General features: G+C 36.0%; 1 protein-coding gene across 5 annotated transcripts in view; it reads left to right on the top strand.

The window, feature by feature from the left end:
• Positions 1–24,310, top strand: part of DENND1B (DENN domain containing 1B) — a 155,236-nt gene that overhangs the window by 73,431 nt on the left and 57,495 nt on the right. For all 5 annotated transcript variants that reach the window (XM_085232102.1, XM_085232100.1, XM_085232104.1 and 2 more), the window contains 3 exons: positions 11,642–11,742; positions 17,600–17,645; positions 19,155–19,256. In XM_085232102.1, coding sequence (XP_085088228.1) covers positions 11,642–11,742; positions 17,600–17,645; positions 19,155–19,256 — 249 coding nt within the window. The remainder of the gene's footprint in view (positions 1–11,641; positions 11,743–17,599; positions 17,646–19,154; positions 19,257–24,310) is intronic.

Below are 24,310 nucleotides of genomic sequence, written 5' to 3'. Positions count from 1 at the left end.
AAAGGAAACATGGAATTGGTTTGTTTTATTATTTTTTTGCTAGTTGGGGCACATCTTGGTATGAAAAATGAAAGAAAAAAATTTGCCATAAAGGAAAAAAAACATCAACTGTAATGATGCTCCCATTTTACTGCTCCAGCAGTGAGAAAATAGGAATCATGATGGCAGCTCTGTGCCTGTGGAAGAGGGTCCTGCAGGTGGGCAGGTGTCAGTGTGCTTCTCAGGATTTGCAATTGTACTCTCAGCCTACATTTGGATTGTTTTAAGGCATGTTGTTGTTAGGCTCAACATCTTGGCTGGCCTCTGTTCCTGTGCTGTGACAACAGGAGAGATAGTATCAGGATTATACTGTGCTCATGTACGCCACCTTATTTCCACTTGCAGATTCCAAACTACTTCATTCTGGTTATTTTTTCCAGTCTTCTAATGTTATGTAAGTTGAATTTAAATGAAATTACTGCTACAATATGTAGCATTTTCAATACAGGACTAGGCAAACTTTTTTCTTACAGAAGTGAGATATAATAAAACAAGTGAGTAGTGCTGGCTTATCAGGAGTTTCAGTGAGGACCTCCTTAACATTTTCATAAACAGAACAGGAGTGATGCTAGGCTTCCTTCCTTACAGAACAGTAGAATTTAAAAATCAAATAGAGCACTTCTCTGGATCTCCTGGAAGAATTTAGTTGAATAGCTAAGAATCATTCAATATGTTTTTTACATGTTTCTTCTTTAAAATGTTGGAATGCCTTATACAGTACAAGTAAGCAAATGACATATATGTGCTAGCTTTATGCAGTGTGTACAAAACGTAGCAGATTATGTTGTGCTGCGAGAGTTGCACTACAGTATTCCTAAAATACAGCTTGATACGTATAGTACTCTTTTTGAAAGAACGATCTTTTCTAAGTGCAACTCTCTGTTAAGGGAGTTGTGCCTTATCTCTGAGGTTAACTGAATACCAAGTGTTTATGTCAGTTCATGGGGATTGGGTTGTGATGTCACCTCCCAGTTATCAGTTCTGCTTTGGTTCGCTATCTCAGAACAGGGACTGATAAAGTAAAAGGCATAATTCAAGGCCGTGCTTAGTTTTTCCTCATCCTCATTGAGGGGAGGAGGGAAGTATAGGGAGAGGGTAGAAGACTAAGTTTAGCATTGCAGCCCTATGAATTTTCATGCTTTTGTTACTTCAAGTAAGGGATCAGTCCTGGAAAAAGACAAAAGGGAAAAAGAAGGACGCAAGAATGCTTGTTTGAAAAGGGAAATACAGAAAAAAAGTTTATTGCATTTAGCTGTTGAATAGTATTTTAAAAAAAATAATATTAATTACCAATTTATCTAAGGGGCTTTGATTCAATTGTCAGCTTGTATTTTATTTTAGCCAAGCGTTTGTTCTTTTGTAAGCATCTCTTATTTACAGTTGCCATGTATTTTTTGCATCTGTCTTTAAACTGTTTATATCCCTTTAAATACTCTTTGATGGAGATATTTGTCTACTTGCCATACCAATTACTACTAAGATAGAAGTGGAAACTTCCCACTGCTCCTTTCTGTCATAGCTTCTGGGTCATTATTTGACCTAACTGTTGATTCTTTTATTAGCTTGACTTTCCAGCCGCTTTAATAATGTGATTATCACCAACCTCACAGCTTGCTTCAGGCTCAGTGTTAGAATAAGACAGATTCGGCTAGCCTGAGAATTATGCTCTGTAAGATACATTTACAGCAAAAATTTGCCATTTCTGGCTTTTGAACGGTAAACTCAGGAAGAGAAACAAATTATCTGCTTTGAAACGTAGGAAAGAATGAATGAAATAAAGGAATTGATTTATTCGCAGAGCCCACTGTTTCATTTTAACTGTAAAAAGAAGACCTTTCCTAAATATCATACTGTGTATTCTTACACAGCACCGTTTCCTCACTCATCGCAACATCTGCATGTATTCTTGTTAGGTGCGTGGAGCTGTTAGAGTTTCAGTACAAATAAGTTTTAATTTAATCTCACTATAAATTATTAAAGTGCTGGGGAAGGCTTTTCCAGAAAGGCTGAACTACAACATTGATTTTATGCATGCTGGAGGCAGGCCCTAGATGTTGAGGCCCCAAGTGCACCTGCTGTGGTAGTCTACCAGAACATCATACCATACTCTCATGTATTCAAAGCAAAGGAATAAATCATGATTTTACAACAGTGCATCAGTTGACTTATTGCTGTTTTGTGACCGGAGGTAGGAAGGATTGCTGTTTAAAGCCATGTCATCGGTTCTCAAGTCACTCAAGCATGAAAGCTTGTCATATGCCTCTGTAATTGTACCTCACCAGCCTTTCTCTAACTAGTCAGCTGGGGCTGTGCGTTTTGTCTCAAACACCCAGCTGGCCAGTGTCTGACAGGAGCTTTCTCATCATCCTGTCAGTAATATGTTAACTAGAGTGTATCTTCTGTGGCCTACAGTGGCAGGTGGAAAGGATGCTACACTTTAAAGCAAATGTCTAAACGTTATCTCCATTTTTACCAATATTTGTTTTAGGTAATGCGAGTCTGATGTGTCAGAGCACTGTGGCTGCAGTGTTCTGATTTGTGCTGGCTTCATTGGTGCTCCCTGTAAGAAGGAATGTATATGTCAATAAAAGACATATTTTTTTTTTTTAATGTGCTGAAAGAGCACTGAAAATCACCTACATGCAATGTATGCTTGTGGTAGTATTTTTACTGTTGCTTACACATGAAGAGAGCTTTGTGCAGTTCACTCGCTTGTGCTAGTTGGTCTGAGCAATAGCTGTGTGTTCTTTGCCTCCGTTGCCTTTTTGGGTACAGTTGTGCTCTCTGTGGTTATTCAGGCACTGGGAAGTTGAGAATGCTCCTTGGAGAATGTGATGCAGGTGAACAGCTGAGTGGGGGGGTCAAGCAATTCTCACTTTAACACGTTATTTTTGTGAATCACTTCACACCTTTTACATCTAACCCAAAATTTAAGACCCTGGAGTTGATTCTAAAATCCATTCGTCCCAAAACAGTAATACTATCAACTGATTCAGAAAACAACTGCAGTGTTTGTCTATTTCTCACACTTCATTTAAATTTCTTTGTGCTGTGTGTTGCTGGGTATACTTAGAAAATGAGCCAAGCAGTGCTTTGTGACTGGGCCAGATAGCTGAGGTGTAATTATAGGAATGCAGTGCACGTTAGCAGGGAGCCTAGAATGATACAGTTCTTTTTTTTATTATTATTTTAATTGGAGTACAAAGCTGGCTATTTGTGGAGATGTTTCTCTTCTGCAAATTAAAGATCCAAAACAGTGAAAGAACTGGCTATGTACAAGCCTTCCAGGTTGGGAAAACAATGACATTGTATTAGGAACTGTCATACAGCTTAGTGACAGAATCATGTTTCCTCATGCTGATGTGATATTCCTAATTCAACCACCTATAGCTACAATTTGTTTTTTCGTTCTGCACTACAGTGTAGTTGCAATTTTATCTAAAAATGTACATTGTTTCATAGATTGATTTCAAATAATGCTGTCCGAGTAATTAAAAAAATATGGAAATTCTTATCTCAAATTCTTGCGAGGTGGTACACTGTGGGCAGAAATGTGTGAAGGACTAAATTTAGTTCTTAGAAAATAGAAACGGGTAGGAATTTAACTTGCAAAGCAGCACAGATATTCTGCTGATACTTACTGAGCTCCCAGAAGTATTGTTAGAATTCATTTTGAAACGTTAGGTCAATTAGATCAGTCGGTTTGTGCACAGAAGAAGAGTGATGGCATTTAATAATTAAGGGTTCAGGTGTAAGCAGTCTAAGATGAACTGGCCAGAGGTGAGGTAAGTTGGCCTGAGGTGGATGCTGTGAGTGCAGTTGGGATCCTATCCTATGTGTGCCCAGTGTGTGCTGCTAGCAGTGGAGTTATGTGAGCAGGGAAGGGAGATGTCAATATGGCATCAAACTGAGGCTAAGATCTACAGCAAGAATTAGGAACTGGAAAACTCTCTTCGTTTGGAAGTTCAGAAAATCTGCTGATTGCTATTACTTGTCAGCTTGTGTAAAACATGCAGCACTGTATCATTGGTTGTGATTTAAACACAAATTCTGTGGAAGGAAAGCATTTTGTCATACAGACTGATCTATACATTAATTTTAAAATAAAATTTTCACTTATCACTTTCAGAAAAAAGAAGAAATCCAAGATTCAGATATAGGCAAGAGTTTTTTTTCTTTTACTTCATGTGAACATTGGCAATTCAGTAAATCTAACAAACAAAATGTTGTGTACAGCTGTGGGTTGGGCTGTGTGAAAAATGGGAATTGAAGGGGTCCATATGCTGCTATGGATGACCAGCACTGTCTCATGTGAGAAGAGGATGAAGATGAGTTACAGAAGAGTATGTGAATGTACTGCTAGCTCTCTGTTCTGGTATGCCGTTATGACAAGATTTCTTTTTCACATACTGCCTTATTGCTTTTTTTTCTGAAATTCACCATTGGTGAGATGAATTATAACATAGTCAGTGGTTATCTCTAGTCTTGCAGTAAATAAGTTGTCTGTCAGTTATTCGCAAGGAAGCTGTTCCCTGCTGCTTCTTAATTAGTGTATGGCAGAAGAACATACCATGGAGTTACTCTGGGGGAGGAAATGTTAGTAAAAACTATTTTCCTGGAAACTTTCCTTTCAGAAGCAAGAACATTTGCAGAACTCCATTATTTTATGAGAGGATAGCTCTTAATATATAGAGAGAGTCATAAAATAGATGAGAGAAGAGAGGGGGAGTTATGAGATGGTCAGAAAAAAGACATAAAGATGTATAGATTAATGCTCTTCTGTCTGTTTTTTTTGAGACAGAAGAGGTAAAGCAGCTAGGAAATGAATGTTAAAATGAGAACAAACAAGTTATTAAGAATATACATAGATGCTTAAAAAAAAATGAGAAAACTGAAATTAACATGTTGAAAAAAAGCATGAATAGTTATGGAGAAAATGAGTATCAGTAGGAAGTGCGTCAGTTAACCTAATCTGTAATGTGGTAGGTATCAAAACTGGTATGACTAACTTTCAAACATTTCTTTTTCTACATAAAACATAAAAAAAAGAACGTTTGTTGGAATGGTGAAATGGAGTAACTGAATAGTTATGTGACTCTTCCTATGCAAATCACACCTACTTGTGTATATATGTACCTCAGATTATCCACAGAAGTGTACGTAGGTCCTCAGTGTAAGCATACTATGCTTACACTGATGCTATTCCTCACCAAGTCCTCACCTGTCTACTACCACTTCAATTCTATTTTCTGCTCAGCTTCTGTTATTGAGAAATGTGTCATTCTTGAAGCCATAGGCAAGGAACAAACTGTGTCTTCAGCCTTTTCCTTTACAAACTAATGCACAGGAATGATGCCATAATGCTGCTTTGTGAATCAAGAAATGCAAGAAAAGAATGAAATTGATTGTATATGAAGTGCTGTCAAGTTCATGAACAACACTCTTCTCTTCCCTTTCCCTTCTCTAGAATAAGGATAAAAGGAAGTGAATAACACTAAAATAAAACATCAAAGACTAGCTTTTAATATTACTTTCTTTTCTGTATTTCATTTTTACAATGGATTAAGTTAAAATTTTCATCTGTGGACTGGAAATGTTTCCCTTGTCTCTTCTTTATGTGAGGAAGAAGTGCTGGGGGCCTTGGGAGGAAAATACATTATGGCTCACTTAAGGCCCTCTCTTTTTTCTTCTTTGAGGTTATGGGGATGGCAGATGGGAAACTGTTAGCCAGGAGCTAAATTAAAGAAATGCATGAGAAGTGGCTTTGGTTATCATGGCTTGAATAGTACACTCTGGTCTCTTTTGCTGCTTAATTTTTTTTTAATCAGTGGCTTCTGTCTTCTTTCCAGTGCCACTGAAGTAGACTAAGTGTATGATTTAGTCTGACTATACATATTCTTTAGAGCTGGGGAGGGTTATATGTTCTCTACGATAAAATGGCCAAAGTAAGGGCTCCCTTCCCATTTTTAATCCCCAGCAGTCTTCACCTGCCCATTCATGAAGTGGATGTGAAGACCGGTCTTAGCAAGCATTAAGTATCTGTTTCAGGTCTGGGGCCTGATTTCATTCTTGACCAAACGAGATTTAGATATGGAGGTTACCTGTGACAAAGCTGATCATCTTAGGAATTTTGATAAAGAGGAGATGCTTCCTTTCACCTGATCAAGGCTTCTTCAGGAAGAGGCTATTGCTTTCACAGGAATTCTAATGAGCGAGAGTGCTGGGGTAAGTGCACTAAGAGTTGGTCCAGGTTGATGGCAGCTACTGAGTTAGGAATGGTGACCCTCTACATCTTATTGCTGTAGGTAATTGCTAAGTAGAGGAGTTAACAGAATCTTTGGCATCTTTCAACATATGTGTGGTCAAGGCAGTGGGAGGGAAACATTTCTTTAGCCCAGTGGCACTGTGAGGGAGGAGGGAGAGAGCACTCCAGTAGGCATTTCTGGACATGGTGTTGACAGAGATTGACAGTGTTTGAAGGCTTTTCAGGAAATGGTTTTATCACAGTAATTCTTCAGTTACTTACTGTAGATTTTGAAAGGTTGTATAGTGTCACGGGTTAATTTTACTTTGTCTAACTTCTGTTGCCATTTTTGGCTTTCAGACAAGATTCTGCTAATCCATACTTCTAGGTTTTGCACCTACAATGTGTGCAAGTCTTGTCACCTGTGCTCTGCATCTCTTTCTACCTTGGGTTATTGAAACTGCTTTAAATAAAATTATTAATATAGAAAGTAAGAGGTAGATGAGAAAATACTTTTATACAGGATGCAGAATAATTGTTTTCATATTATTCATTGAAATTGTATAAGTAATGGGTATAAAATAAACATAATATATAAGCCTGTGGAAAATCTTTGTTCTAGATATTTTGCTCTGATTTTTAACAAAAAAAAAGTACTCATTTTAAAATCAAGAGTACACTGATAAATTGAATATTGGAGTAGCAGGTACACACATTAAAATTATTATAGATACTTGGGGGGAAGGTGGAGCTGCCCATGAGCAGGTAAACCTGCTTTGATCAAGGCTTGAATTAAAGTTGTTCAGACTGTTCCTGTTCAGCACTGTGTAAATTTTGAACAGTCTTTCCTGAGTGACAGCTCAGTGCTGTGAGGAGGAAGGGAACTCCTTGGTCTGTTGGGGATTTGTGCATCATCTCAGCCTTGCTGGTAGTTGGTATTAATCAATGTACTGTCACCCAATAATGAATTTCTCTTACAAACTTTATAATGTGTTCTTCCACTGTTTGGAGAGATCATATTCTCTGCTCACACTTAGTTCTGACATTTTTTTTTTTAATGAGGAGAAAGGGAAAAGGATTGTGCTGGAGTCGCTACAGAATTTTAGCAAAAATTATGCTTGTTTTCCTTGCCATATGGTAGATGGTGAAAGCTGAGATGGTGATGCTGACCACAGTTACCAGAAGAGACCTGAAGCTGAAATTTTCAGTTATACTCCAATGTTAATAAATGAACTGATAGAATGGGACACAATTTTATTCTTGTCCTCTCAAAACACTGGCAATTCAAAATTAAATGTTAATAGACTCGAGTTGTTTATGTGATTTAAAACACCTTTGTTTCAACCCATTTTTAATATTAGCTTAAATAAAAGTTTTAATCTGGAAGAAATTGCTTGAAATAAAGAAAAATACTCTAAAAAAAAAAAAAGTATCAAATGCTGGAGACGTACCGAAAGTTCTGTTCAATATTGACACATGATGTTCAAAATACAACAGCTTTATTTAAAAATCGCCAGCCCATTTTGTAATGGGCACATTACAATGCTGGTAGTATTCTCCAATGCAGTGGACTCTAGGTGTATTTCCAATGTAATTCACTGCTTCAAACCATGTGATAAACTATCAAATTTGCAATACGTAGGCCCCGCAGAAACATTCTGCTCTCAAAAATTTAAGAATATTTAACATAGTATAGAGTTGAGCACTGATTTGTGTTTGTGTGTACAAAAATACAGCAAATTTTATGCAAGTTTCACTGTGAAAGCTATCTAAGTTACCTGCTGATGTAATCTCCAGTAGTCACAGGTTAAGTAGGAAAGGTTTTACCAAGCTTTGAAGAGAATCTCATGATTTAGGGTAATAACTGCCTGTCGTGAAAAGGAGAATTTTCAAATCTACGCTGTTTCTCTGAATAATCTGTTTAAAAGCGGATCGTGACCAAACAGGCTCCACGCAATACCTTTTTCCATAAACAGTGCAACGGACTGTTTTCTGCAAAAGATCTCACCGGATGCACTTCTCGCCACTCAGTCAAGTAACGGAGGCTGGTTTCTCCACTTGGAGCTTTCTGCCTTCTCCTCTCCTACATCAGCTCCCTGCAGGTGCACGTTCCTGCTTAGCTCTTTTCCTAAGCATAGCAGCCATCAGATGTCTTCTCCCCAAATCCAGTGGTCATCTCTGTAGACCTCAAAGCACAGATAGAAGAACTTGGAAGCTTACTCCCTGTGTGTTCACTTGAACTGGTTGCTTTGGACTTGCAATGTTAGTCTGAGATTTACAGTATTCTGCATCTCCTTCTCTTCATATGTGCAAAACTGACAGTTAAAAAGATATGTTACTTAAATAGCTAGTGCCTTTCACTGTTGAAACACTTAAAAAGAAAATTTGCCAGAAAATGTGTTTTGATACGAAATTGATAATTATCATATCAGTATTTGCTTAAAGACAGAGTTGGCACAGTATTTAAAATGTCACACGGTTTGAAGAGTAGCAGAATCCCTTAGCCGCTTGTCTTGGAGGCTGCGTACAGCAGGGAACTGAAACATTCCGGCCGTGTTTAAATATTTGGAAATCTACTGCAGTAGCATAAATGGAAATTTGGAAATGAGACATTAGATTGAAAATGATAGAAAATAAGGGTGACGGCCAGTAGAGCAAAATATTGATGCATAAGTAATCTTTACCATTCCTGCTAGAAATGCTAATTTTTTTTTTTTTTGTTAAACATGTTAGATGTCAGTCTGAGTGCTACACCGAAATACAGATTCTAAAACAAAAGTTAATAAAACTTCTGTTGTTTTAAATGGAATGGTCCTCTTTCTCTGCTAAAGCAAGAGGTAAAATACAATGCAGACATACTTAAGACAGAAAAATATTTCTTTATTCAAATTGTATCGTCATGTTAATTCATAATTTAACAACACTTGTTAAGAGGAGGAGGTAGATGTATACATCAGGGGGATCACCCATGTAACTGTATGCTCAGCTTCATTTCAGTCTGTGATTGAATTACACTCTGATTTTTGTATAGGTAGTCGTGATTTGGAATTTATATTCTATAAAGACTATTATACAGTCATTGTTATTACTCAGAGTGAATATGGAATCGTTAAAGGACCAAAACCCATGATATTGAGCTTGATTTGCACTATTTGTAATAGAAGTTAAACGTAGGGTAGGAACAATATGAAAATAAAGCTCATAAATCCCACCACGTAGAAGAGGGGTTTTATTAATTTCATCCTTCAAATCAATTAATTCTTAGTCGCCAAGCTCTAATTATTAAAACAGCCTTTTTTGTAAGTCTGAACGGAGCGTAATTGCAGCTGTTTGCTGTGAAGCTAGGAAGCGAAATGTTAATACGAACCGACCAGTTTAAGTAGGGGATGATGATATCCTTGGCTTCCTGCAGCAGAGCTGTCAGGCGCGGGCCGTGCGCCGGTCAATGGTGACATCCCGCGTGTCAGCGAGCAGCCTCCCGTCGCCTTAACCCGCAGCTCACACCGCGCTGAAGCTCCAACTGTCGAGCGCTCAGGTCCCTTGGTACTGCTGCAGCTTCCAGCTCTCCTGACTGGCTCATGTTTCATTCTTTGGCAATTTGCCCTAATGATATCCCTTAGGAGCTTTCAGATCCTCTTCTTTTCCATATTTAATCGTGTTATATTAATCTGAGTGCTGAGCAAACTATGCGGCACAAATTGTAATTGTCCCTGATTTCTGCTGCCGTGTTCCTGTAATGATTTTTTTCTCCTTTTTAGTGTAAGAATATATATACAAAATTACAGCGTAATTTTTATTTACAGGAGTAACTGTCTAAGCCAGCCTGCGTGTGAAAGCTTTAACTGTTGATTTGTTTCACCAACAGGGACGTTTTTTCCTGTAAAATCCATAATATTTTAGCACTTGCTACATAGGCAGGATTTACATTTTATTTTTAGCTCTTAATTTTGTTACTGTAAAAGTACACGTCTAATAAAGGGCAGCGATAATCAAGTTAACCTCAGACAGTAATTTTGTTGTGATGTAAAACATTAGGACAGTCTTGTCTTCTTCTATAAGCTTGGAGTCTTCTGTGTGGGGCATTCCCTTTGTGTGTGCTTCCGTGCTCAGCCTTCGTTAAGTGATGCTGGTAAGTAAAGCAGGAAAGCAGAAGGACAATATAGCATCAATAGCAGAAATTGCTGTCTGGGTGTGACCTGCCAAACCTGTAAGAGATTGTGTTAAATCTTATGGCTGAGTTTCTGAATTTTTGTTTCAAGCGCAGTTCTTATCCCAGTTGATCTCAAGTAAGGCTTTATTTATACATTTGAATATGTATATGAATGTGTGTGTGTATATGTATATAATTTTGGTCAGGTTTTTAATATTATATGTGGTGGTTGTTGGCTGCCTAATTTTGAACATGGTCTTGATATTTTCTCATTCTGTGGACTCTGTGGATACCTACTAACATAAGTAAAATGAACTGATTCCCTAATAGTAATGCAGTATATGGGAGATGAAATCCAAGTTCTTAATGTATTAAAGATTATTTTGTTTGCTTTAGAAGTGAACAAGACTTAGCTCCTCATCAATTCCATAGTGATGCTTTGTTTAAAAATTAACCAGAAAACAAGCAAAAAACGAACTAAAAGCGCTGAGAAACCAACAGAAACCAGCCGTGTCTACATGACCATTTTGAACGGAAGCAGATTGTAACTTCTCCTTTCTTGGCCAAGGAGTTCTTCATCTTCTGGTGGTGCTGGCTGCCAGACTTGCCAATTTCTGTTTTAGGGACCAGGGGAGAGAGGCAGGAGGTTTTGAAAGTTGTAACACAGTTGCATTACTGTCACAGGGAACGCTCTCTTTAGATTTATTTTATATTTGCAACGGTAGTTTGGAAATAGAGTGACAGATTTAGAATTGAATTCTGCTTGAGTGCAGCACACTTGTGTGGCTTCATGCATGATCAGTTCCCCTTGTTCCAAAGAGGAAGATGGGCGAGTCCCCATGCTGCCTTTCCTGCCTGGCCCAGCTGGTGTGGCAGGGCTGCGCTCGTGCTGTGCGTGTGTGTCTGTACCTGCAACTGTTGACCATGACAAGCATCAATAAATGCATGCTTATCTTTTTCAGATGAGCTGAGAAGGGCTGATTTGGAATTTGACTCATCAGTCTGACTTCTTGCGAATGTTGTGCATATATTAGGTTTTTTCATACATATATTTAAGCAATTAAAGTAATTAACAATGCTATCATATGCAGTTTGAGGAGGTGAAGTTTCTTGCAATATAAAAGTTATTTTAAAATGTTGTATTTTCTGTTTATTCTTCATCTTAGTTTTTGTTGCTAATTCTGTGTGTACGTTTTGTTTTTTTTTAGTTAACTGCTTGTGTTCATGCGTCAGCTGCATTATTGTATCCTATGTATTGGCAGCACATTTACATCCCAGTGCTTCCTCCACATCTCCTGGACTACTGCTGGTAAGATATAACCTATTATCTTCACTTCTGAGATTCTTACCTGTCTTACAATTCGAAGTAACTCAGCAGGGTCTGATTCATGAAAACACTTCAATCAATGCCTTGGACAGAGATATTTCAGTATGCTTTTACATGGTTTTGGAATTACTGTCCTGATTACTGTCAACAGAGCATCTAAGAATCATGCTTGTTATAACGGTTCATGTATCATTGGTAGAGTTGTCATGTTCAGTAAGTTAAATGCAATGGTTTTATGGTTTCCATTTATTTAATGTTTACTTTAACTTGAGATAGATGATACTGATAGCAGCATCAAAAAACACTGACTGATCTTTCTGGAATTAAGCATTAGCGTTTTTAAGCATCAGTGTTTTTCTTAGGTCCAAGGTATGATTCCGTGTCTGTGCTTTAGGCTCATCCGGGTTCAGGATCATATTCAACACTTGGCCAAATTTGCTTTAAATCTCCTTTTTATACTTAAAACACTGGAAAAGGCCACTTTTTGAGTGACTTCTGATCCTTCAGGGGATGATGTTTACCTTTGGACGGTCATTATACATTACACCAGGCTAATTTGAGGTAATTTTCAATTCCAGATACTTGATTTTTAAGATTTCAGGCTAAGAAAAGATTTACTTCTGTTGGCAGTAGTGCCAATGTTACCAAATGAGCTTCCCTTAGGGAACTAATATAAGAGTATCACTCCGTGGAGACCTTCACTTCAAATAGATGCTACGAATCTGTGGTGGATAAATGAACCATTTAAAGCCATTTTAGAGATCAAGAATTATTATAGACAAAACTCGAGTCCAAGTCAGATGCGTACCAGCCTAATTCTTGTATTTCTGTTAACATTTTTTTCTTCACAGAAATAAATTGTTTATGCACTTATGCGCTTGCAGGGCCTTTTTTTTTCCTGAAACCTGTGAATATTGATGTTCGATTGAACTCCACCCATTCCACTGAACTTCTTGTTTTGAAAGAAATTCTCATTAAACTTCCTTAAGTCTTTGATATTTCTCCTCAAGTTTTCAATGTTTGTCTGTGGTATAACTTTGTCTAGGATGATTCCTATACTTCATCAGTATATTATTTTATTTTATTTTTTTAAGCATCCTTTCATGCTTTGCTTTCAACAGTAGCTAAGCCTTTCATCTTTAGCGATAGTTTTCTTCTGGAGAAACTCTGTCCCAATTTTTTCCTCCTAGCTTTGATAAAATGCACTAAGATGGGGATATAGCTTGGATGTATTTGCTTAGTTTTTGTATTACTTGAATTTACTGCCAGAAGCTTTTCATATTCTTCAGTATCATCCATAAATGCTTTTCTCAGAAGTTAGATCAACACCCCTTCTTTGAGTTGTATCCTGCCGAGTGCATCCTGAATGCTAGAAAATTTTTTATTTGCCCTCCTAAGCACAGATGATGTTTTGAGAAATAATAATGTTAGATGCTGTACACAGTTCCCTGTGATGATGATAATACTTGAGACTCTAGGTTATTATGGCATGACCTGAGAATTTTTTTTTTACTCATTAAAAAGAAGCATGTTGTTTCTTAAACTTGTAAAACTCATTTATATCTTCTTTTCTCTTTTACTGCGTGACAAAAGAAGGGGAAAAAAAGTTTCCTTTTCTTCATGTTGTTTGAATGGAAACATGAAGTTCACAGAAAGACATGCACAATTGATGAGTTTACTACAGTTGTTATAATTCAGACTTTTATTAGATTGTCATGTATTTATAATTCTCTGATCAAGTTTGGTTTGAATGGTTCTTTTCAGAGATAGTTTGGAATAGTGTAATAAAAGCACAAAATACTCACGTTTCTTCTTACTTCTCTGGTGTCTAACAGTGAATAAATGTCTTTCTCTTACCTGTATAGCATGTGAAGTTAGAAAAGCTTGATGAATTTATAGAGTCAAAGCATACATTAAAGCAGACCTAGTGTGTGGTCCAAGAAGATCGATTAAAAGTGAATTAAATAATTTTCTAATTTTTTTTATATTTTCATCTTGATATTTTTGACAGAGTAATTGCTTTTATGAAAACTTTTTTTCCTCTTGAACACAATATATTTCCTTGCTTAAAGACTATGTTGCACTTTGAGATGTTTCCCACTAACTCATTTTCTTAGCATTGTTCTGGAATGATAGTAAAACAAACAAAGTAGAAGATTATCACTTTGATAATGTTGGCCATTTGAAGGGAGTATGAACTTGTTTAAACAAAGATAAAATACATTTAAATTTACTGCTCTAAGTACAAGTCCTGATCCTGCAATGTACTTTGCACATTAATCATCCAACACGTTTTGTGAGAAATCCACCTTTTTTGTTTTTAATGAGTTGAACTATACATTTTTAAAATTTCCTGAAGATAAATGATACAATTTGATAGGGGTTAGAATTTAAGAAACTGAACTGCTTGGCCGATACGTTTTGTGTGTATGAGAAAAGCAAAGTGCATCTTTGAGTCAAATCTGCACTAAAACACTTAAATTCACCCACTTTCCATTGTAATCAAAAAACCGCTTTGGTTCTGTCAAGCAATTTTATGTGAAGACAGGTTTTAAATGTAGTGAAAGTCCACCAGTGTGGAGTGTCATGCAATCCAGGTTGGTTAAGAATAAGTTCAGAGTCCTGTGTGGGAGCAGTACTGTCTATTAACTTGAGAGGATTTTCTTTCCCCATGTGACTTACATTGGCCTTAAATTCTGCTCACAGCTCCAATGTGAGAATTGGAACAATCATATGAAAAAAAGGATATATCAGTTCCTTTTTCTAAAGAACAACAAAATATTAGACAGTGAAATGACTTCCTCATTTTAGCTCTGGAAGAAGATAACACAGAGAAGTAAGTTTCCTACAACATATTCTTTGAGCAGCAGATTTTCTAAATACAGTTCTCTAAGTATTTTTTAAGATTACTAACTGAAGTCTACAAAAGAAGAGAGATTCTGAGGCATCCAACACGGAAAGAGATGGAGCTTTTGGAGGGAGTCCAGAGGAGGGCTGCAAAGATGCTGGTGCTGGAGCATCTCTCCTATGAAGACAGGGTGAAGGAGCTGGGTTTGTTCAGTCTGGAGATGAGAAGGCTGCGGGGAGACCTCATTATGGCCTTCTAGTGTTTAAAGGGAGATTATAAGCAGGAGGAAAATCAACTTTTAATAAGATTAGATAGTGGTAGGACAAGGAGAAATGATTGTAAACTATGGGAGAGGAGATGACGATGGGATTTCAGGGGGAAGTTTATCACTGAGAGGTGCTGTAACAGGCTGCCCAGTGAGGTTTTGGGTACCTCGTCATTGAAGGTGTTTAGGACCAGGTTGGGTGGGGTCCTGGGCAGCCTGGTCTAGTACTTGCTCCAGTGGCTGGCAACACTGACTCTGGCAGGGGCACTGGAACCTGATTGTCCCTGACATCCTTTCCAACCCAAGCCATTGTATGATATGGTTGCATTCGTGCAGTGAAGGTCTGACTTTCAAGAGTGCTTTCAGAGGAATTAAGTTTGATCATTCTTATAGTAATTATATTTGAATACAATCAATTTTTGTAAAGGGTAAAGCACGTTATATCGAATTTCTGTGTAATTTCTTGGCATACTAAGTTGCTGATATATGGGTGTATGACAGTTTAGTCTGTAGATGATAAAGTATCTGTTCTACTGATGCTGTGTTAAGAATATAATGCAATTAGAAAATTCAAGTTAGGATTGTAGCATTTCTTATGTGATTTGATATTTCCTGAGTTGGGATATATGCAAGTCTGTTTTAATGACAATAGGACAATTATTTTCCAATTAACATGCATGTTTTGTATAACATAGTAATTATTTTAGGAAATGATGCTGTAGATTAATAACATTTTTTGTAATAACATGCATAAGCAAGTGAAAAACTGTATGGCAGCTCCCAGTAGTACCACAATAAGCAACTTTATGTACATTTTACAAAAATATGGTGTTAGGGCTTCAGAGTCCTGCAGTAATAAAACTAATTCTTTGCTGAAAATCAAGTTGACTTTCCATACCTGCTTTTTTTTATTTCATGCATTTTCAAGATATGTTTATCTAATTAGCTTTGTTCTGTTAACTTTGAAATTGGAATGGTGTAGCTGTTGCTTTGTTCTGCACACTACTCTTTCTAATGACAGATTTATTAATGGAGCAAATCATCAGCTATTACAAGTCAGTACAGGCCTGGTGAAGCTGCTAGAAAAGTGTGCATGAAATACATAGGTGATATAGCACTTCTTTTCATTGTAGTTTCTCCGGTTTGTGTCACTTGTAACACTGAGGGGCTCTGATGTGATGAACCTGGGGAGGATCTGTTTTGCTCAGCATTCAGCAGAAGAATCTGCGCTTATGCGCCAGCCACAGTCGTTCACATTTGTTCACTCAAATATATTGCCTAGTGTCAGACACTCTTGAAATTATAGTGTCTTCAAGCTGTCTAATTCCTCACTGCATATGAATGTATGTGCATCTGCTCTGCGGGCACATTCTTGGAGAGAAACCCGTTTGTGTTTTCATGTAATTTGTGTTTAGTCTGGAAGGCATAAGGCCCTAGCCTGGCTGAAGTGGTCACAGATTTTCAGTATTGGGCTAAGAATAAGACATTGTGACGATGTGGGAGTCTTCATTGCCCTTTTTGGAAGTCCGCACCCCACTGCCTGAGAACCTTAAGCCATGAGATTTTGTGGTCTATCCAAACCTTTGATTTTTGATAGTGTGGACATCTTGAAAACTTGTTTTGATCTGTCAGTTACTTTTTAGATCATTTTGTTTTCATTTGTTTCAGTCAATATTCTCTTGTGGGACATTCCTAATAAGTACAATTGGATAATCCATAGTGTGCCCAGATTTTTCTACAGTATCTGTGGCCGTAGCCAGCTGCGTTTGCTCCTCTTACGGAGCTGGACCTGCACTGCTGAGGCCATGGGAAATGGCCCAGGGGAGCCCTTCCTGGGCTTCAGGAAGTGGGTCCCTGAGTGTCAGTGCCTCGTTAAGCTCAGCTAGATGATCGGATTGATGCACTGTTCATATCAGAGGTCTTGCTTTCAATTTATTTTTCAGTCCTTAATTTTGATTTTTCTCTTTGCTCTCTTAGTATTTCATTTCCCACAGAGTTCCTTGAACTGATCTATCTATTGCTCACTTCTCTGGAGAGAATATTTTTAGTAATTTCACATCATAAAAAAGCACAGTGATGATTATTTTTTTCCTTTAACACCAGATAGTGAATATATTTTTTATCAGATCAATAGACGAAAGAGAACATTATAGAAAACAGTGAAAATTGATCTGACTAGTTTACTTTCTTGCTTGCATACTGCAGGAGGTCTCATTGCAGAGGCTCTGTGAAGAATGATTCCTTGTCTCATGCAAATTGGAAATAATAAGCTCGCTGTCTTGGGTCATATAAGATATTACATGAGATATTATATGAGCACTGCAGAAGCTCACTGACACCACATTCTCCAGAATGGCATTTTAAAATTGTTGTACTTGAGATGGTGGACAATTTTCTCACTAGGATAGGATTGCTTTCACTATAGTAGCCATATAGTAGTCATTGAAGTTAGATATGCAGGAGGTTAGGAAGCCTTACACACCATTTCATTCATAATTTTTCAGTTAGAACCAGTGTCCTTTATTTTGTGGTCATCTTTACTACATTGTAATAATGAGAATAATTTCTATCAGCTAGTAAAAATTTCAAGAGCACCTGTATACGTTTAATACAAGCTTACAGAGTGAATGTTACTTGGAGACCAAATAAGCTAACTTTTTAAATGTTTAAATCTACAAATGCTGCTGTAGCTGAAAGATAATTTGATTTTCTCTTTTTTTCTTCAGTGCACCCATGCCTTATCTAATTGGTGTCCACTTAAGTTTAATAGAGGTAAGTTTCCTATACGCTTCTGAGTAGTGATAAGCATGAGATGTGTGTACCGTAAATAATAATTTCAGTGAAAATGTTTCAGAAAAAATCTCCTGTTATTAGAACAGAATAACAGATGTTAAGCTTCAATGTTTTAAAAAGTGAAGTTGTCCCTATTTGAAATGATGCTTTTCAAACACTATATTGAAAAATACAAGCTCTACATTATGTTTCTGTGCGTGTTAATTATCTCAATGATACTATCCTTTATATTTTTGTTAGTGGTTCAACAACATTTCAGATCTTTCTAGTAATAGTAATTAAATTTATTTCTATTTATTGTCAAGTGAAAGTCAGCATCCTTCTGATTCCTCAGCTGACTTGCGTTCCTCTTCCACTGTAAATTGGAGTCCAGCATTCATCCAATAACATTTATAACTTTTATTTTAGAAAACAGAAAATTTTGTCAAAAACCAAAAGCCTTTTCATACTTAAACATACAATAAAACAATGGATCTCACCCGAGTGATAAATAGTAGCTGAGTCATAGAAAAATAAATTGTTTTGTCTCTTTCTATTAATTACTGTTTGGTGACACGTGTAGGTCTGTCTACATGTGTAGTATGATTATCATGCAGCGTAGGTAATTGATCCAGGAACTGTTTTATTCTTCTACTAACGCAATTTCTGAGGAAGAATTCACATTTGTGAAACCAACAAGGTTCTCCTCCTATCTGAACCTCTGGCAAGTTTATGTTTCCTAACTGTAGGCAGATATTCTTTTCTCATTGACCAAGCTTCTATAATCTATGTGCATTGATAGTAATATCTTGACCAGGATCTTTATTTAAATAGTCAGAAAATTAAAAACAAAAAGAAAAACAAATGCACTCTGTAAATGAAATCACTGAAATCCTGATATCATTTTCTGACCCAAAATATTGCATATTATTGTAGGACCATACATAGAGAGTTTTATCTGCTTTTTTTAAAATTGGTCTCTCAAAGGAATAAATTGTTTAATTCTTACTTGCTAGTCAAATCCATTGACAAAAGAGTATCTTTTGAAATGCTAGTAGGAGTCACATGATCACATGAATGGGACTTACATAAATCTGAAAATAATTACTCTGCTCTATTTTCTTCTGGTTATATGATTATTATCCTATCTAATTTTCACAAATAGGAAAGAATGAAATGTTTTTAAAAGATATGAGTGTGTGTGTATATATATAATATTGTGCTTAACAGTTTTAAGTAATTCTCTGTTTTTAGGAATTAATTTATTGAATACTCTTGTATTTCAGAGGTTATTAATACAACCATAGTGTTTTATGAGAAAGAAGTATTCTAATAATCTTTAACTCCTATGCCTAATTCATAGATCCTACATGCGAAAGCTCAACCTTGTCTTGGCCAGTATTATTCTTCAAAAAATCATAATTTCTATTCCAGCTATTACAGTAAATAGGTACTTCAAGGAGGATGCTGTAATAAATTTTTTTTTGCTATTTTTTTTTTTCTTTGCAGAGAGTGAAAAACAGATCACTGGAAGATGTGGTTTTGCTAAATGTTGACACAAACAATCTAGAAAACCCTTTTAATGACCTGAGCAACCTACCCGGTGAAGTGGTGAGTCTTATAGATGTTTCTTGGGGTTTCTCTTTTATATGGATGCTTTTTTTGCCTGATTTTGCTAAATGCTGTAAAAGAAATAGGGGGGTAAAAAGCAGCAAATGTAGTCTTCTGTGTTTGATATTTTACATTTCTGACAGTTGAGGAGATGTTGAATGGTACATCATATTCCTTATTGTAAAAGTAGGATCATAATTATAAAGCTAGCTGCATTCATTAGGCATAGCTGCTCTAAACGCAAGAGTCTCTTCATCTCATCTTAATCATTATATTACAAAGTAGGCATTTCTGTCTGCCTAGTGGCATGTCTTGCAAAAGAACGAGAGAGTTTTTGAAGGCAAAAAGAAGAAGGGGGCCAATTATCGGCTTCTTCTTCCCTGCCACCTGCCAGCGTTTTCCTTTTAATTAATGATCTGATGGCACTGGTCAATATAATAAGAAATGCTTGTACAGTTGGGGTCAGAAAATTCAGGCTTTGATCTTCTTCAACTTTGTGAAACATTTATTTGTTTTCTCTAAATTATTTCAGTTTTATTTTAATCTCTTCTATCCTGCTGAGGGCTGCACGAATGAAAACCTATACTGTTTGTCATTTGCTTTGGCAGAGCAAAGACTGCTTACTTAGAATTCTATTTGTAAATTAAACTGCAAACCCAGTTTGTCATAAAAGACATCTGATCCTTTTGAAATGACGAAAACTGTCTTTTGTCTGTAAAGGATGATAAATTAAGTGCCAGTTCTTTCTGGACTTTGATCTTGCAGAGGGTCTCCCCCTCCTTTTTTTCCTATTGCCTATAGGGGAACATGTTCTGTATATCATTTTATATAGTCACAAAATTCGCCTACCTTCAACAGAGCTCTGAAAAAAAAATTATTTTAAAATCACTGTTTTGATTATTTACTTATAGATGCACAAACTGTTGTCAGCACAAAGAATTTTATATCAAAATTTGAAATCAAAGAGCTACATTTTCTGAAATTGTAAAATCTTAAAAACAAACTGTCATAATCAAAGAAGGACACTGATGTGACATACTATTTTTGTCACTAGACACTTTGTTTTCACTGATAATTTGTATGTATTTGAAACAACAGAAATCAAACTCTTGATGATTATATTGATGTAAGTTCCCTTTGATTATGATAGCATTTAAACGTAGACTTTGTGTAGCTTGTCTGGTCAGTCTTCCTCTTGATTCATTATCAACTACAGTTCGGTAATGTATAAGAAACTGATTATGTAAAAAACATTCTGGAATTATGTAATTTTATCTTGGTATACGAAAAAGTATGTACACACAGATGCACAGAAATTTTGAATGTATTGTATTTTATGAGAGTATAATAAGTAAAATAAGCTTCCATTGTGTTGGTGATCTTACTTGACCTTGTATTCAGTGTAAAAGCCTGAGGTTTTAATGTTATGGAAGTACATGCCTGTTGTCAAATAATAGCTGGAGGTAGAATTGAGAATTAGGCGTCATCGTTGGTCACACACTAAGGTAGCTGGAGGTCCTGTGGACAAGTGGAAATGAATTTTCACTGAATGTAAGCTCTCATATACTTTACAGATGCGTACCAAAGTGGTCTCTAAATGAATATGCTAGCATGAAAAAAGTAGAAGTTACAGTTCTTCGTACTTTTAGGAGTATTTTCTTCCTCAGGATACATATATAAAATACTATTGTTAGTGAATTTTATCTAATGTGCAGAATATACAATAGACTTCACTGAAGAAAACTGGGAAAAAACAACAACAACAACAAAACAACAGCACTGTGTTTTATGCAAAATATGCTCACAGAAGTTATTTTAGGATTTTATAATGAAGCTTCTGAATAATTTAATCTCCTTCTGTATTTAAATATATAAAACAATTTAATTAAAAATTAATGGAAAGGAAAAATTATAGCTAGAAAATCTGCAAACGAAAGACAGAGCTCAGGCTTTGGCACAAAAAATGGCAGAATGGTTATCCTTCTGTATTCATCAGGGACAATGCAACTGCTAACATCTGGGTTAAAATTGTAAGCGGTAGAAGTGTAGAGCCAAAATGGCATGTTAGACTTGAAACATTACAGCAAATGTCAGATGCTTACGTACGTGAAATATTTTGGCCTATATACATAAGCTTATGTACAAAGGTGGTAAAACTTCTGATGAAAAAATATGATAAGCAGGAGTACCACTGAAGGGTGTTAAAATAGGATGAAGAACTGGAAATATAAAAGAAACTCTAGTCTACCCATGCCTTTGAAAAATTGATTCCAGATAGATTAACAGCCTAACAAAAGAAACATAATATTCTCAAAGATTTTTCTAAAACTGTTTCTTGTCTCTGGTGAAAACTGGATATTTATTTTCTTGATCACTTTGCCTGGTAGTGTCCTTGTGGCATAGGTATTTAATAGTTTACCTTAGTAAAGTGTCTATAAAATGTTCCCATTCTGAATTTTTTTAAGATAAATTTAAGATAGAAAAATATTGCTATATGACATTGTCTAATAAGCTGCATAATAAATTAACTGAGATTTAAGGGCATTTTTAAATCATTCTTTTAAGTATTTAAATTATAGTTACAGGCTGGATGACTTTCTATGCATGTGAACTCTATTATTCTGTCAGACTGACCAGTGGTCTTGACTGTGCAGAGGTCAGTGGTCACAGTTGTCCTGAATTACCAGTCCTTTTTTCATGTGGACCCTCTGCTGTGTTGCATGCTGTAATCTTCTTAATGGCTTCATTCCAATATTCACACATAATATTTTAGATTTATTGACTGTTAGAAATACTGCCATGCCAGTAGCAGTTCCGCTACTCCTAAGGTATTTAAAATTGGAAAAATAAATCAGTGCAAGACTTTCAGGAATCCTTTGTTTTCTTAGAAGGGGGAAAGACCCTCTTTTTCCTCTCTTCTGACAAGAACACTTGTTTTTAGATTTTATCATTTCACTGTGAATTTGTCTATTATTTTTTAACTAAAAAAAGATGAAAATAAGTAGCTACTTCTGTGAGACTAAATTTCCTAATGCAGTAATACTTTGATCACCACTTAACAGTGTAAGATGTTAGCATGGTAGCAAAAGAAAGTTTCTATAAAAATTAATACAGACTATAGATGCGTAGCTGTTTATAAACCTTGGGCCTGATTATGCAATACCTGCTTGCAGCTGACTGTTAAAAAAGGTAAGTCCTTTGCTCTACTTGAGCTCTTTCGGAAAAACCTCAGAGAATGGAGGATTGCACGTTTAGCAACTAAGTCTTACTGAAATTGCTGTAGACTTCAAGCACAGCTTTTATAAATATGATCTTCAGAAAACAGTAGGCTCTACTGGTTTATTACATCTTCTGTGTTTGTTAGATACTGTCAACTGTAAAATCTACAGAGCTGTTGAAAGGTGCATAGGCCTTATAGCACACTGGACATACGCACTATGATACAATACAGAATTCAATTTTTTTTCAGTATTGGTTTTGAGGTAAGTCACAGTATTTTAACACCGTAACTTAGGCAATGAACATTGCTGTTTTAAAGGTAGCATTTGAGAAGTAGGCTGTAATTCACATAGAAAATGTAACAGTTGCTTTGTAAAATATACAAATTATTATACAAATACAAAGTATTTGTAAAATAATTACTGAGACTGGAAATAATTCCTGAAAATACAGTGTTGGAGAAAAACATCTTCAGTGCTTCAACGTGCAATGAGAAAGACTTTTTAAAAATGTATTATATTATGTTTTTCCATGAGAAAATAGGTAAAATGTTTCTACTCTCTCATAGAAACTAAGCAGTATGCAATATTTGCAGTAGTATGAAATAGATGTTTATGTTGAATCTCAAATGTGGTGCTTGAGATTCTCTTGAGCCTAGATCTTAGAAGCTGGATTATAAGATTGAAAAATGCAGTTATTTTGGAAAACATTTGCATTTGAATAGGTGAAGAGTATTTTTATTGAATGACTGTCTGAGATGCTCTGTGTGTAGATAAGTATGTAGAAACCTTTTCTTTAACAATATTCATATAAAAAAAACCTCAAATTCCATTTTCATTTAAGATTTTTTTGTTTCTCTTCTCCACCATCTTCTTACTTGATACTGAAAGTGCTACAGTCACCTGATCTGATGGAACACTGAGAAATGATGTATAACCTGGCAAATTTCACACACTGAAGAAATACCCCTGTATCTCTTTTCAGAGTGCGATTGTCATTGGGAAGTACAGTGCATGGCTCTGCATTAGGGCACAAATCTTTCAAATACTTCCATACGTGCTTAAATTTATATGCGTGCTTAAGCTTTTGCAGGAGGAAGGGATTGATTAATAGTTACATCAGTTTATGATTCTTTTAAACTTTTCTGTGCTGTTCTATTATTTCACTCACATGAATATTGAAGAGATATTAGTTATGACTTGTTTCTGATCAGGTAACTGTGTTTGGAAACTTAAAGGATATATGGTGACTAGTTTAAAAAAAAAAAAGGCTTCTTTTCAGCAAGCGATACAATATGTTTTGGCATTTTTTAGTTACTTCATATGTATGAGAGCAAAACCACATACCAACCTTATGACTTCCTAAATCTCTGAAAAACTATTCTATTGATTTAAACCTTCTGAAAGCTCTGATTGCTCTTCACTGGTAGTGTTTAACAGCCCAATGAAGTCACTTTCCTATGAGAAGCAGTTGCTAGGAGAAGATAAAAACAGTTTGCTTTTAGTGTGAATTAATAATATCATTTCTGAGACAGATCATTAAGTGACTCCTTGAAAAAAAAAAAATTAACCACTAACTCTGTGGTTTGTTTCTAGGTCCTTTTTCTAAACTTTTTTAAAGGCTCTTTCTGTTTAAGTCATGGAAAGGAATGGAGAAAAAAAGTCTGGCATTCGTAATCATAGGTAAAAGGATAAAAACATATCTAAGGAAAAGAAATGGTAAAGCTGCCACTGGGGCGTATTTTGGCTTCATACCAGTGCTGTGTATTTCCTTTGAAATTTTAGGAGAGATTTATTCTGGCATTATTGCATCACCCAAAGGAGTTTTAGGTTATA

Source organism: Meleagris gallopavo, chromosome 10, assembly GCF_905368555.1.
Source record: "Meleagris gallopavo chromosome 10, MGAL_WU_HG_1.1, whole genome shotgun sequence".
NCBI classification, from domain to species: domain Eukaryota; kingdom Metazoa; phylum Chordata; class Aves; order Galliformes; family Phasianidae; genus Meleagris; species Meleagris gallopavo.
The sequence above is the reverse complement of the archived record's forward strand: the minus strand, read 5'-3'. Positions and strand labels throughout refer to the sequence as shown.